The sequence below is a fragment of the Melospiza melodia genome, chromosome 23 (genome assembly GCF_035770615.1).
Source record: "Melospiza melodia melodia isolate bMelMel2 chromosome 23, bMelMel2.pri, whole genome shotgun sequence".
Taxonomy (NCBI): Eukaryota; Metazoa; Chordata; class Aves; order Passeriformes; family Passerellidae; genus Melospiza; species Melospiza melodia.
This window is the reverse complement of record NC_086216.1, coordinates 12,255,216-12,271,162: the sequence shown is the minus strand read 5'-3', so window position 1 is coordinate 12,271,162 and position 15,947 is coordinate 12,255,216. Positions and strand designations below refer to the sequence as shown.

The window sequence follows — 15,947 nt, the reverse complement described above, 5'->3', positions numbered from 1 at the left end:
AGGAGAGCCCAGGGCAGGGAATAGGGAATGTGAGCGTGGAAACGGTGGAGCACCCACGGCGCTGAATGAAACTCCCACCCAGGTAATGGAATTTATATTTATTTAACAGTAACATACAGTATATAAATAGGGTAAATACTTTAAAATATACAATATTTCACATTCGAACATTCGGTCAAAGGAAGGCAACTCTACGTGTGCAGCTAGAACTGGAACCAAAACCAAAGCACAGGGAAAGAACAGCCAGGGCTGGAGAGCAGGGGCTGCCAGGGGGCCTTGGGGACACAGCTGTCCCCTGGGATGTGACATTCCCTGGGATGTGACATTCCCTGGGATGTGACATTCCCTGGGAGCTCTGGGGGATGCTGCAGGATCCTGGCTCCACTCAAGAGCTGCCCTCAGCTCAGGGGCACTGCTGAGCCCAGGGAATTCTGTTTAACCCTGGCAATTCTGTTTAACTCCAGTAATCCTGTTTACCCTGGGAATCCTGTCTTCACCCTGGTAACTCTGTTAAATTTAAACCCTGGTAATTCAATTTCACCCTGGTAACTCTGTTAAACCCTGGTAATTCAGTTTCACCCTGGGAATTCTGTTTATCTCCAGGAATTCAGTTTCACCCTGGGAATTCTGTTTAACCCTGCTCATTCTCTTTCACCCTGCTAACTCTGTTTAACCCAGGCTGATCCCAGCTCTGGTGCTTCCCTGAGCAGGGGCTCCCACCTGCAGCCTCACCTGGGCTAAAACCAAGCAAGGAAAAGCAAAATTCCCACCCAGGTGCCCCCAGGCCTGGCCCAGCCTTAGGTCAAACCCGTGTCCAAACCCAAGAATCACCTGGGGGTGCCCAGTGTGCCATCCCCACGGGCCCTGCCCCCTCCCTGGCTGCTGGCTCCACACCCTGGGACCTTGATGGGGATCCTGTCCCTGTCCCCTGCTCCCAGCTGGCAGCACTCCCCTGCCCTGCCCTGCTCTGAACCTTTGCATCTTCCCTGCTCTGAACCTTTCCCTGTGCCAGGCTGAGCTCCAGCCCTGCACATCTGCCCCGTCCCTGGGGTCACTTTGGCCCCAAATCCCCCAAGTTCAGCATCCCCAGGGCCACGTGGGCTCCTGCACATCCCTGGGCAGCAGGAACAGCCAGAGCCAGGCCTGCAGCTCCCATCCTTCCCAAACTCCCATCCCAGGCCCACAGCACACCTGCAGGATGCCCCAGGAGGTGGGACAAGATTTAACCCCCCTCCATCCCAAACCCAGGGTTCAAGTCAGCTCCCAGCCCTGTGAGCTCAGCTGCACAACCTGCAGACAAGCCCAGAGCCCAGCTGTTCCCACCCTTCACTGTTCCCACCCTTTAATGGCTTTCAAGGGATTTTTTCCATGCAGGAAACCCTTCCCAGGCAGCTCTGCCCCTGAGGAGCAGCCCAGGTTTGGAGGGAGGGGGCAGGAACAAAGCTGGTCAGGGAATTTCTGATCAGGGAATGTCTGATCAGGGCATTTCTCATCAGGGCATTTTCTAATCAGAGAATTTTCTCATCAGGGCATTGTCTGATCAGGGAATTAATTTCTGATCAGGACACTTCTCATCACAAAATTAATTTCTGATCAGGACACTTCTCATCACAGAATTCATTTCTGATCAGGGCATTTCTAATCAGGACATTTCTGATCAGGGAATTCACTTCTGACCAGGCCATTTCTGGCAGGGCAGGCACCCCAGGCAGAGCTGCTGCTGCTCCCTGGAGCTGCTTTGCCCTCCAGTGCCCACAGCCAGCACTGACAGCCCTGGCCCAGCAAAGCTCTGCCCTGCTGCTCACAGCACGAGAGGAACTAAAGGGTTAAAGCAGACGAGCAGGAGACTAAAAACCCACCAAGGGATTTCTCACTAAGGACAGAGCACAGCTTTGGGATATTTATCAACACTGTCACTTCTGCCAGGGCTTTGGGCAAAGGGCAGGAGCACCCAGGCAGCCCCCCTGGCACTGCCCCACACTAAAATTAATTTTAATTTAAATTAATTAACACTGCCCAAACACTGCCCTGGGCAAGGTGGGGGCACCTCCTTCTCCTCTGCAGTTCCTGTGTCAGGGGCTTGCAGCAAAATCTGCTCCGTGGACAGAAAATAAATAAAAACCTAATTGCAGCTGGAGGGGAGCAAGCACAGGAGGAATCCACAACCAGGAGAAAGCCACACGAACACCACAGGCAGTCCTGGACAGAACCTTCCAGCAGGAATTTGGAATGCTTTGTAAGAGCAGAGCCTCCTGTGCTTCCCACCCAACACCTGCCCAGGGAGCAGAGCCCAGCACAGCCCCACAGCAGGGCAGGAGAGGGCACGGCTGGCACCTCTGCTGTGCATTTACACACACTCAGGCTGTGAAAAGCTCTGAATTTTGGGCATTTTCAGGCGGTTTGTTCTCTGCTGATGCCAAGCAGGTGCAGGGGCTCACGGGTGGCTGAAGCTTTGTGGCAGCAACTGCTTGAAAACTCCAATGTAGTTCTGCAGGAGCTCTCCCTGTCACTCGTTCCCTGGGCTAAAACAAAGTAAAGTTTCTCTCTCCCATGCACAAACTATGGAAAGAAGGAAAAGCAGAGTCCCCTCGTGTTTCCACAAGGAGTAAATGGGGATATTTTCACTATCTGGTCACAAAAAAAAAAAAAAAAAAGGAAAAAAGAAAAAAAAAAGGAAAGTTTTACAATCTTTAGGGCTCTCTCATTTTTAAATAATAAAAAAGTATGACAAAATAAAGGAAAGTACTTCATAAAACCTGCAGCTAAAAAGTACAAACTACCTCTGACAAGATTCAGTGAGCCAAGCAGGACAGAAGCCTGCAGAGAAATGAACCCAGACTGAAATGCAACACAGACCTTGGTAAACTCAGCAGCACGACTTCTACAACTCAAGTAACAAACAGACATGATCCCTGAAAGAAAACAAAACCCCCAGAAACTGCCTGGGAACTGCTGCCCAGGCTCCTTCAAACATCTCATGTGGGGTTTCCAAGCTTGGAGAAATGAAGAAGTGTGGTTCTAAAGGTTATTTAATGGGGGAAACAAACCAAGGAGTTTAAAAATTGTTCTCACCTGGCAGGAATTGCTCAGTGAAACTTCTAAGTCTCGTTTACCTCCATGGGTTCTGGGGGAATCCGAAGCTCCCACGTTCCCACACACAGCTGCCACTCCCTGTGCCCAGCCTGCTCCTGCTTTGGGTGGCCACAAAAATGTGATTTGCCAGGGCAGAGGAGAGGGAATGTGAGAGGCACTGCAGGAGCAGCACTGAGAGCAGCTGCAGCGGGAATGGGCTCACACAGGATCCTCTCCCTGTGCCAGGAGATTCCCTCGGGCAGGAATTGCCTTGGGACATTCCCCAGCACACGAGGAGGGTCCCAGAGCTGCCCCCTGAGCAGGACAGCCATCCATCCCCTCCTGCTCCACCACCCCTCACCTCCTCTCAGCTACAAACCCAGCATTCGCTCTTTGAACCAAAGCTCTATAAATATATTATTTAGAAAAAAAAAATAAAATAAAATAAACCACAAATGCAAACATTTACCAAGAAAGGAAGAAAAAGTTACAGTGAAATGAGGCCTTGTTATTGTCTGAAATCAGGGGACTCCCTGGAGGAGGCCTGTGTGCTCTCAGTCCTGCTCCAAGCTCCTGCCTATGCATCCTCCAGGCTGGCCAGCACTCCCCTGTCCACCAGGTGAGCTTTGAGGGTGTTGAAGATGTGCAGCTGCTGCTCTGGCCTCAGGGTCAGGAACTGCTGGATCAGCTTGCTGGGGTTGGGGCCCCTGGAACACAAAATCAGGCTCAGCATGGGCTGCAGTTCCACCAGAATGTTCATTGCTGTGCTGTCCATCCCCTGGAGCCTTTGTTTGCTGACAGGGCTTGAATCAGGTATTTCTCTGAGAGAGATTCAAACCCTGTCAGCAAAAAAAAGGTCAAGTATCTGACAGAAATTCAGGGCAGCAAGAAAAATTTAATACCTGACACAGATTCAAACCTGGGCTGCAAAAAAAGGTGAAATATCTGATAGAGATTCAGGGCAGCAAGAAAAGGTGAAATATCTGACAGAAATTCAAGCCTGAGTGCATTTTTAAACAGAACCCTGGCCCCTGTGAAGGGAAAGCTGCAGTGGAGGAAGTTCCACGATGGGCACTCACCAACAACCCAAAGAGAAGAGCAGAAAAACCCCTCCAACAAAACCCTGCCAGGTTTTAGTGCTTTAAGCACAGGGCCAGGTAGGTGTGCCTGTATCATAACTGTCTACAAAAACAATGGGTTTCTTAATAAAAATCAAATAACAGAGAGCTGATCAGCCCTCCTGAGCCAAGAATGGCCCTGCTGTTACCTGATGAAGCTGGCAATGTAGACGTTGACAAAGGTGGCCATCAGGTACTGGCAGTCGAAGCGATCCATGATGCCCCCATGGCCTGGGATGGTGTTGGCAAAGTCCTGCAGGGCACAGGGGGTGGCACTGAGCCCTTCCCAGCACCTGTGCTGCCCTGCTGCCCCCACACACCTCACTCAGCCCTGCCCCACACCACGGAAATCTGGTTTCATGTCTCCCTGCTTCTGGAAGTTTCTCCTTGATGGAGCTGCTGGGGCAGCAAGTCTCAGCTCAGCTCAAAGGTCAGGGAAGGCAAATGTTTAAAATGTTTATCTGCTGCCACCCTGCCCTGCCTTTCAAGGCATCCTAACTGAGCACAGGCTGTTTGGATGTGAAACCAGCCTGCAAGACACCAAGGGAAACCTCAGATTGCAGAATTTCCTGCCTGGGTCTTCCTTCCCCCACCTGCACCACAGCAGGGTTTGGAATACCACAGTTACAACCTTGAGGTCTCTTCCCTTTTGGTCAAAACACCAAATCCTGCTCCAGCATTTTATCTGTGTCTGAGAAAACCTCCCTTCCCTGGAGCTCTGGGAGTGCCTGGAGGGACAGCGCCCACTTTGTGTCACCTCCCCAAAACCTCCGTGATCTCCCCAAAATCTCAGTGACCTCCTCAAAAATTCCATCACCTCCCCAAAACCTTCATGACCTCTCCAAAACTTCCAGGACCTGCCCGAAACCTCCATCCTCTTCCCCAAACCCCCATGCTCACCTTGATTTTGAAGGCCCTCTTGAAGCCGCTGGCGAAGAAGCCGCCGAAGGGCCCGATGAGGGAGGCGAAGGTGGAGAGGGCGATGCTGTGGATCTGGAAGGGGTACATCCTCACGGTCCTCTGCACACAAACACACACACACAGGGCACCTTCAGGGCCTGCCCTGCACCTTCAGAGCCTGCCCTGCTCCCTGTCCTGCTCCCTGCCCTCCTACCTGCCCCCAGGCTGGAGCTCAGGGGGCTTTCAGGTGGGCTCATGTCCCAGCAGATCTGGGATCTCTGGAGCTGGGTTCATGTCACACCAGATCTGGGATCATTCCTTTGGGATCTCTGGAACTGGGCTCATGTCCCAGCAGGTCTGGGATCTCTGGAATGGATTCACATCCCAGCAGATCTGGGATCATTCCTCTGGGATCTCTGGAACTAGGCTCATGTCCCAGCAGATCTGGGATCATTCCTTTGGGATCTCTGGCACTGGGCTCATGTCCCAGCAGGTCTGGGATCATTCCTCCGCAATCTCCAAACACGGCTGCCCTCCCCCTTAGCTGTGACCCCCCAGAGCACAGCCCTGCCCCTCCCCGGTGCTGCCACCCCCGAAGCAGGGGCACAGGGACCCTACCCAGCCCAGCACGGAGTGCAGCAGCACGGGGACGTTGTACTCCTGCAGCTGGAACAGCTCCGAGGGCTCACAGTCCACGGTGAAGCTGTTGGTGTCGTTGTTGAACTCCACGGGGCACGTGAAGCAGCGGTACCCCGACATCACGTAGGACAGCTCCAGGGAGAGAGGGAAAAAGCAGAATTTGTCAGGGGAAAGGCTGTGCTATAGTCTGGGTGAGGTGCTGGGGCACAGGTTGGACTGGATGATCCCAGAGGTCTCTTCCAGTCTCATCCATTCTGTGATAATAATGAAAACTCTGACTCTTTCCAGAGCCTCCACACAGCCTGGCCATAACTGGCCAATAAATCAAAATCATTCACATGAAACCAATGAAACAATCTCCAACACATCCCAAAGCAGCAAACACAGGAGAAGCAATGAGATTAAATTGTTTTCCTTTTTCTCTGAGGCTTCTCAGCTTCCCAGGAGAGAAATCCTGGGCAAAGGGATTTTTTCCAGAAAATGTGACTGCCACACACTCTCCCAGGTTCATTAAGGAGATTAATATCCTCTAAACAGAGATATGTCTCGGGAAGCTCTGAGAAAGTTCAGAGATTCAAACCCTGTCAGCAAGAAAAATTTAATACCTGACAGAGATTCAAACCCTGTCAGTCGGACAAATTTAATATCTGACAGAAATTCAAACCCTGTCAGCAAGAAAGTTTAATGTCTGAGAGAGATTCAAAGCTGGGCAGCAAGGAAAGGTGAAATATCTGAGAGATTCAAACCCTGTTAGCCAGGAAAATTTAATATCTGACAGAAATTCAGGGCAGCAAGAAAGGGTGAAACACCTGACAGAGATTCAAGCCTGAGAACATTTTTTAACAGAACACCCTAAGAAGGGAAAATAGGACCCTAAAAAAGAAAAGCTGCAGTGGAGGAAGCTCCACCATGGACACTCACCAGCAACCCAAAGAGAACAGTGGAAAAAAATCCTCCAATAAAACCCTCCCAGGTCTTCTTTGGGGAGAGCTGCCAGAGAGAGAGCAGAGAAATCAAAATTCTTGTAAGAAAAACAATTTACACCTATAAAAATAACAAGTCTATTCTGTGAAAATCAGTAGGGAAAAAATGTAAACTGTCTAGAAAAAAAAAAACTAATAAACATATACAGCAACCATTGTCATTATATATTATTATATATATTATATTACACAGTCACTAACCATTATTATTTACCAATCAATTTGACGATTTTTTTTAATGAGAAAAAGTCCAAATAATTTCCATAAATTAGGAAAAAAATCTCATTACACTAAGTTTCAATCATTTACTAACCTGATAAATTCAAACACAGTGCCTTCTAACACCATATAAAAAGAAGCTGTGTACAATAAAAATTCAACTATGCTAGAAAAACAAGGGTTGTGTCCATCTCTACAACAACAGCTGGACTCGATCATCTTCCCACCTCAGCGGTTTGATGATTTAATTTCATAAAATAAAACAAAATTAAATTAATTTAATTGGATTGAATTTAAATTCAATTCAATTCAATTAAAGTAAATAAAATTCAATGAAATAAATTTAATTGAACTTTATTGAATTGAATTAGATCAAATTACATTAATTTCATTGAATTTTATTGAATGCTATTGAATGGAATTTAAATTAAATTAAAATCAGTAAAATTAAATTAAATTCAGTAAAATTCAATAAAAATCAATAAAATTAAATTAAATTAAATTAAATTTCAGCCTCAAGGAGTGGGATGCAGATTTAATTTGGAGACTTGCTTCAGCCCCAGAGGAGGCCCCAAAGCAGAGCTGGGGGAGCTCAAATGCCCATTCTTGCCCCCAAATGCCCATTCTTGCCCCCAAATGCCCATTTTTGCCCCCAAATGCCCATTCTTGCCCCAAACCCAAACCTTGATGAGCGGCGTGCGGCCGAAGAAGAAGCCGAACATGTAGGCCATGATGTCATTGCAGATCACACAGGAGATGGGCACGATGAACCTGAGGCACAGCAGGGTTTGCACGTTATTCTTAATATTTAATGAAAACCAGTTCCAATTAAACTATTTAAAATAAATGTTAAATTAAAATATTTATTCTGTATTTTCAATTAAGTACTGATTGAAGTTCTAGAATGGAGGTGACACTGCTGAGGGATTGAACCAGGAAGAAGTCTTGACAAGTTTTAAAATATAGTTTTGCAAAAAGATTAAGTGTTGTAGAGAATTAGAACTGTGAAAGATGCATTGTGATAAGAATACATAGAGTAAAAATATATGTGATTAGTGTTAGAGTAGTGGTATTGTTTAAAAAAGTTAATTGTTTAAAGAGTTGTATTGATTAAAAAATAGATTAAATTTATTAGTGACAGAGTAAAAATATTTATTTAACTCAATAATCAATCTATTAATAAATTATTAATAAACAAATAAATTAAAACAAAAATAATAATAATAATAATAATAATAATAATAATAATAATAATAATAATAATAATAATAATAATAATAATAATAATAATAATAATAATAATAATAATAATATACAGAGGGATTCTATGAAAACCCAGCTTTTTTCAGGCTGCACAACCCAAAGCAGGGCAAACTCACCAGATCATTCCTTCAAACAGGTTGTGGATGATGAGGTGGGACTGGGTGACCACGATCAGCAACGTCACGTGGGTCCAGCCAAACTGCAAGAGAGGACAGCACCCTCACAGAGCTCATTAATCCATTAATTATCTGTTTATTAATTAGCCAGGGAAGCAGGATGAGCTCTCTGGTGCTGAGTTATTCCAGCCTGGGACCCCTCAGGAACATCTCAGTGCTGGAGGAAGATCTGAGCAGACAGGCTGGGTTTGACTGAACCACTGAAGCCCAAATTCAGCCTCACCAAACCAAGAATTTAACCCCACCAGACCCTGAATTTAACCTCACCAAAACATTAATTTTAACCACACCAGGCCCTGAATTTTAGCCTCACTAAAACCTGAATTTGAACCCCAGCAGCCCCTGAATTTTAAGCTCACTAAAACCTGAATTTTAACCCCAGCAGCCCCTGAATGTTAACCCCAGCAGCCCCAGGGCTGGGAGCTCACCATGTAGAACTGCAGGCGGTAGTGCTTCTTCACCAGGCTCAGCACAAACATGCAGAACCCTGCAGAGAGACAGGGGCACAGTGAGAGCTGCAGGTGCTGCTCAGCCAGAACCCAAATCCCTGCTGGGCAGCACCTCTGCCCTGCAGGACCCTGCACTGGGCCCCCACGCTGCACAGCTGCTGGGGAGCAAAATAATACTTCACTATAGTTCATTATTATAGATTTCATTATGCTAGTTTTTCATTAAAATATATATGTAAGTAAATATCATTTTATATTTAAATAAATTAATAAGTATACATTATAAATATTTATACAGTATATATATTATATATTTAAAAATAAAATATATATTTAAATAAAATATTGGTTTATATTTAAATGAGTATATACGTATATATTACATATACTTATATATAAAATTATATTTTTAAAATAGAAAAAGATATATTTAAATATTTTATTTTATATTTGAATAAAAATCAAAATGTAAATATACATATATATTTTATTATGTTTTTAAATATTAATATATATATATTTAATATTTAAATAAAAATAAATCAAACTACAAATTTATATTCTATCTAAATATATGATATATAAATATATATTCTATACAAATACATTATATATTGTATACAAATATGTATTAATATATTTATATATTGTATAAATATAATCTATTAATATATTGATAATATATATTAATAGGTATTATATTTTTAAATGTAATATATATCTTTAAATAAATTATTATTTCTATTTAAATAAAAAAACAACTATAAATATATTAAATATATAAAGAAGATATGAAAATTTTGGGGGTTTCTCCTCATTGTAAAGACTCCCCACTACTACAGAAAGATTTGTAACTTGCAGCATCCCCGGGGAGCAGAGGAGATTTCCTGCACTGTGGGCAGATTTTGCCAGCCCAGGTGTGCCCAGGTGTGCCCACCTGTGAGGTAGAGGGCGAAGGAGATGAAGCGATGGTATTTGCTGAGGATCCTCAGCGGCTCCTCCCTCTGCACCAGCGTGAAGAAATAATCAGTGACCGTCTCCCCGTAGAAGAAATAATTCACACACAGCAGGAAATACCTGGAGAGGGGAAAAAAATTAATTTATACACAGCAAAAAGTACCTGGGCAGGGGGAGAAATAATTCACACACAGCTGCAAGAGCCTGGCCAGCTGAGAGCCCAGGTGGGTGCCCAGGTGGGTGCGTGCCCTCACTCACCAGCTGAGCGTCCTGAACCAGGGCAGGTCGTAGGAGTGGTACACGTTGTAGCCGATGGTGATGATCTCGTGGAAGCATTTGATCTGCACACACATCACCTGCACAGCAAGGACAGCGGGCATGGAACCCCTGGGCAACACGTCTGCCCTCCAGGAGACAGAACAGAGCCCCTGGCACCTGCACGGCCCCTGGCACCTCACAGCCCCAGCTCCTCAGGCACCTCCCAGGCCCACCTGGGAGACTCTGGGTGAAGTTTGTCCCTCCCAGTCCCACCTGGAAAGCTCAGGATGTTATTTTTCCCTCCCAAGGGAAACTCAGGATGGCATTTTCCCCTCCCAGTCCCATGGCAGAGGAACCCAGGATCTCTGGACACGAGGCTGGAGCTCCCCACAAGCCCCCCCTGCTGCAGGGAAGGCCAGGACTCCCCGCTGGAGCACTCACTATTGTCATCAGCACCATGGGGCCCAGGTAGATGATGATGAAGAAGAAGGTGATCATGGCCAGCGTGAGGATCCCTCTCACCCACCAGTTCTTCCATCTGGGCCAGAGAGAAGGAAAACATCAGAGAAAGGCAAGGCAGGGCAAAGCAGCCCAGCAAACTCTGCTCTCTGTGCGCACAGGAAGCAAAGCCAGCCCTGCAAACCCCAAATTTCCTCTCAGGGGTGCACAGAGACCTCGATGTGCTGATAAAGGCCAGGCTGCAGCAGCTGCAGCTCAGCCTCGGTGGGTGCAGAGCTGAGCACCCCCAGGGCACTGAGGTGGGCCAGGGCAGCCCCTGCTCCTGCCCTGCAGCTTCCCCGGCCCCTGGAGCAGCTGCAGGATGAATTCCCATGGAATGGGGACCATTCCCCCTCCCCACACTGCTCTGCACGAGGAGATGGCCCCTGGCTGTGGAACCCCCAGTGCTTCCTGCTGGGAAACCTCAGGGAGGATGGAGAGGCCAGTGATGGACGGGAGGGATGGACTGGATGGACAGAGCCCTGCTCAGGAGTGATGGACAGGATGGATGGACAGGGATGGATGGACAGAGCCCACCCAGGGAGTGCTTTTACCTCGAGGACAGGTTGGACAGGGCCCTGTTCAGCACCTCTGGGGTGTCATCTGAGGTGGGCACAGGCGAGGACCCCCCGAACTCGGACTTGCTCTCGCTGTCTGACGCTGTCTCTCCATCCAGCCTGTTCTCAGATTCTGACTCCTGCAGCACAGAGAGAGCCAAGCACCTTCAGCAGCCACCCTGGGCTGCCTCACACTCACCAGGGAGGAGAAGGAAACATCCTCCTGACCCCTACCCCAGGGTAACACATGAGAAACATCCTGAGGTGGCACCCAGGAGGGCTCTGCTGGCCCCTCAGCCTCAGAGCAGGCACAGAACAGGCCCTGCACAGCCACAGGTGCCCCCAGGTTCATTCATGACCATCTCCAAGTGCTCCAGGCCTTGTTAGCAGCAATTCTGCCAAGGTCCCAGTCCCCAGGCAGGTCTCAGGGAATGCAGCACTGCCCAAATTAGCAGGAGAAAGGTCTCCAAGTGGGCAGGCTCCAGGCTTGCAGACAGGCTTGGGAAGTGCTGGCTGCTTGAGGACACTAAAAATAGCCCTGAGCTGATCCCCAGGCAGCTGAGGAGGAAGAGGGTGGCTTATCACCCTTATCAGCCTGGCCCAGGCATCCCCAGGTGTTGCACAGGGACAGCAGGTTTGGCCTCTTGTGTCCTTTGCACTGCACCTCACTTCCTCCCAGACCGCTTTCCTGTAGTCACTACATCTCCAGATTTTCTAGGGGTTTTTTTTGTTTTTTAATTGCGTTTCATTTGATCACATCTCCTTTCCAGAGCCTGTCTTTCCTGTTCCACAAGATTCCGAAAGGAAAACGCCCTGCCCTGCTGCACACAGCCAGGCCTGTGCCTGGGGCTGAACAAGCCCAGCTGGGGCAGCTTGGCCAGGGCTGGGAGGGGATTTAGGGCAGCCCTGGCCCTCCCAGGGCCACTGTTCCCTCTGAGCCAGCCCAGAGCTGCACGTCTGCCCTGCCTTCAGCTCCATCCTGCTCCTGAGGGAAGGGAAGGAAGGAAAAGCCGCGCCCTGGGGAGCACCCAGCAAGGCAAACTCCCCGAGAAGTGGCTCTGGCAGCAGGGAAAGCACGGGGGGAGCTGAGCTGACAAACGCTGGCGGCTCTGCAAACAATGAGGCTGCAGGGGATGAAGGCTCCAAAACAACCCAGCGTGCTGGCTGCAAGCAGGAAAAGGTCATTATTCCCCCTGGGATAATTGATAAATTAATTTGATGTATTAAATTTATTTTTATTATTAATAATAATAATAATAATAATAATAATAATAATAATAATAATAATAATAATAATAATACATAATATATTGCCACTGCAGCCACTGACACGTCTTATTATATATTATATATTACATGTTATATATATTATATATTATATACTATATACTATATGCTATATATTATATGCTATATAATAATATATATTTACAATATGTTATAAATATATAATATATATATTATATATTATATAATATTATATATAATATATAATATATATTATATAATATACATTGTACATTAATTATATATTATATATTAATTATATGTTATATATGATATATTATATGTTATATAATAATATATATTTATAATATGTAATAAATATATAATATATATGTTATATATTATATAATAATATAATATTATATGTTATATATTATTATTATAATAATAATGTCAGTGGCTGCAATGGCCAAGCTCTGCAATCAGACAGGCACAGGGAGGCTCTGTCAGGTGGAGGCAGCTGAAAATACCTGGGGGATGTCAGGGGTAATTGCCAGGGACGAGCAGAGCTGCAGGACATTGGGGAAAGGAATGCAGGAACAGAATCAGAATTTATCCCAATTCCCTGATTTCTGCACAGGGCACCATGAGGAGAAAGAGCACAAGCCCAAATCTCTGCCAGGGCTGGGAAAAATCCAGGTTCCTGCTCACTTTTCCTTTTTCCTATCCATGAAACCCAGAGCTCTGAGCAAGCAGATATTTGTCAGCAGATACTTCACCATCCCGAAGGAAAGGCACACAGAAAACTGAGCTTGAGCTCTCTTTAAACATCTCCCCTCCCTCCAGAGGGTGGGGAGACATCTCTGCTCACACTGAGATGGTTTTTGTCACACAAACATCCAGCCATGATCTCACTGCCATGGAAACGAGCCTGCCAAAAATCCTCAGCACAGATCCCAGCTCAGATCCCAGCTCAGATCCAGCCAAAAATCCTCAGCACAGATCCCAGCTCAGCACCCAGGCCTGGCACATGGAATCAGCCCCAGAAATGCCATTTTTAGGGGCTCTCCTTAGAGCCAGGCACTGTTTGATTCAGACTCCCTGCCCGGTTTTAACAAAAAGCTGTGACAGAAGATGTTACAAAATAAATAAATGCTGGAAAGGCAAACGGGGCTGCTTTTTCAGGCAGCAGAGCTGGCAGCTGGAACAGAGGGACACAGGATTGTCTCTGACCTTTAGGGACACAGGATTGTCCTCTGACCTTCTTTAGGGACAGCTAAAGCCAATCCCAGCTTGGCCCAGCCCATTTGTTGTGCACCAGCCCTGCCGATCCTCCAACTCCCAAAAAAAAAATTGAATGTAAAACAAAAAAAAAATGGAATATAAAACTCCCTGAAGTTTTTCTGCTGCACAGCAAACTCCAGCTGGGATGGACACAGCTCAAGGTCTCACCTGTGCACATCTGGAGCCACCTCAGAGCTCCAGGGAGGGAGGCAGAGCCCCCAGAGCCACCCCAGGGTGACAACTGCCAGCACTCCTGTCCCAGAGCACAGCAGCACCACGAAGTTCCCTCAAACCTGCCCGTACAGCCTCCAGCAGCTGCTTAACCGGCATTAAAATCGCATTAAAATTGGATTTAAATCGCATTAAAATTGCACTAAAATTGCATTAAAATTGCAGGAGTGCCCTGCCTGATGATTTCGTGCTGCTCAGAGCTGCACCCTCCGTGCACTAATGGTGCAAACATCCATTTGCTGCTGCTGGGGGCTGATGGATCAGTCCCAAACCAAGCGCATCAAAGGCAGAGCTGCTCCTCCCTGCCAGCCTGCACACGCTGTTTACAAAGTTCTGTCCCCTCCTCTCGGGGAGGGGCAGCAGCAGAGGTGACAAAGGTGACAAATGACTCACGGAGCAACCCCGGGCACGCAGGGCTGGATGGAGGGATGGCACAGGGACACGGAGCCAGGGCTGCTGCCCGTGCCTCTCCTGCCTGAAAATGAAACTTTTCCCTTTGCAGGAAGGCAATGACAGCCCTCCTTAAACCAGAAAATTCCATGGGGGGGGTTTGGGAGCTGTCAAACCCTTCCCCGAGGGATCCTGAGGGGTTTGGGACCCCCAGCTCCTTTCCCTGGGGATGATTTAGGGGGTCCCAAACCCTTCCCTAAGGGGAGCTTTGGAAGCCCCCCATCATTCCTTGGGATAACTGAGGGTTCCTTAGGAATGACTGAGGAGGTTCCAAACCCTTTCCTAAGATTTCCTAAGGTTTGAAACCCGCCCTGTCATTCCCTGGGGATGATTTGTGACATCCCAAACCCTTCCCCAAGGCAGGTTTGGAACACCCCTGACATTTCTTAGGGACGATTTAGAAGGAACCAAACCCTTCCCTAAGGGCAGGTTTAGAACCTCCCTGTCATTCCCTGGGGACGATTTAGGACATCCCAAACCCTTCCCTAAAGGCAGGTTTGGAACTCCCCTGTCATTCCCTAGGGATGATTTAGGGGGTCCTAAGCAGGTTTTTAATCCCCCATCGCTCCCTGGGGATTATTTAGGGGGTCCCAAGGCAGGTTTGGATCCCCCGTTATTCCCCGAGGATGATTCAGGGCAGGTTTTTAACCCCCCTGCCATTCCCCAGGGATGATTTAGGGGTCCCAGGGCAGGTTTTTACCCCCTGTTACCCCCAGGGATGATTCAGGGCAGGTTTTCACCCCCCCTGCCATTCCCTAGGGATGATTTAGGGGTCCCAGAGCAGGTTTTCACCCTCCCTGCCATTCCCTAGGGATGATTGAGGGGTCCCAGAGCAGGTTTTTACCCCCCCTGCCATTCCCTAGGGATGATTTAGGGGTCCCAGAGCAGGTTTTTACCCCCCCTGCCATTCCCTAGGGATGATTTAGGGGTCCCAGAGCAGGTTTTTATCCCCCCTGCCATTCCCTAGGGATGATTTAGGGGTCCCAGAGCAGGTTTTTACCCCCCCTGCCATTCCCTAGGGATGATTTAGGGGTCCCAGAGCAGGTTTTCACCCCCCCTGCCATTCCCTAGGGATGATTGAGGGGTCCCAGAACAGGTTTTCACCCTCCCTGCCATTCCCTAGGGATGATTGAGGGGTCCCAGAGCAGGTTTTTATCCCCCCTGCCATTCCCTAGGGATGATTGAGGGGTCCCAGAGTAGGTTTTTATCCCCCCGCTCATGCCCCGGGCCCGGCCCGCCATCCCCGCGCCGTCCCCACCCGCGCCCTGCCCAAACCCGCTCCCCGCCCAGCCCCGCTCACTCCTCCTCGCGGCCCCGGGGGCGGGCTCTGCTCCCCGGACCCAACACCCCGAGCCCGGGCCGAGCTCCCGGAGCGCGGGGCCCTCGCAGCGGCCTCACCGCGGGCCGCCGGGACCCCGCAGTGCGCAGGGCGTGCGGGCCCCGCTCCCCCCGGTGCTCCCCGGTTCTCCCGGTGCCCCCCGCGCCCCGAGGCCCCCCGGGGCCGCTCCCTACCTTGTCCTGGGGGTCTCGGGCCCCGCCGGGGCCGCGCCCGGGCCGCAGCCGCGCCTCGCTCATGCCGGACCCGCCGCGCCGCGCCGCCGCCGCCAGGGGGCGACACCGCACCGGCAAAACCACCGCCCACCAATAGGCCGGGGGGGCGGGGCCG

At 48.5% G+C, this 15,947-nt stretch overlaps 1 protein-coding gene across 1 annotated transcript; it reads right to left on the bottom strand.

Moving 5' to 3' along the window:
* Positions 1–83: 83 nt before the first annotated feature.
* Positions 84–15,862, bottom strand: CDS2 (CDP-diacylglycerol synthase 2). Its single transcript, XM_063175416.1, has 13 exons — positions 15,794–15,862; positions 11,087–11,229; positions 10,476–10,572; positions 10,035–10,132; positions 9,757–9,896; positions 8,799–8,857; positions 8,311–8,393; positions 7,615–7,702; positions 6,651–6,719; positions 5,709–5,861; positions 5,091–5,210; positions 4,340–4,443; positions 84–3,779 (listed from the first exon to the last, which is right to left on the bottom strand). The coding sequence occupies exons 1-13, from the start codon at positions 15,854–15,856 to the stop codon at positions 3,650–3,652; spliced, it is 1,347 nt and encodes a 448-aa protein (XP_063031486.1). The 5' UTR covers positions 15,857–15,862; the 3' UTR covers positions 84–3,649.
* Positions 15,863–15,947: the final 85 nt, after the last annotated feature.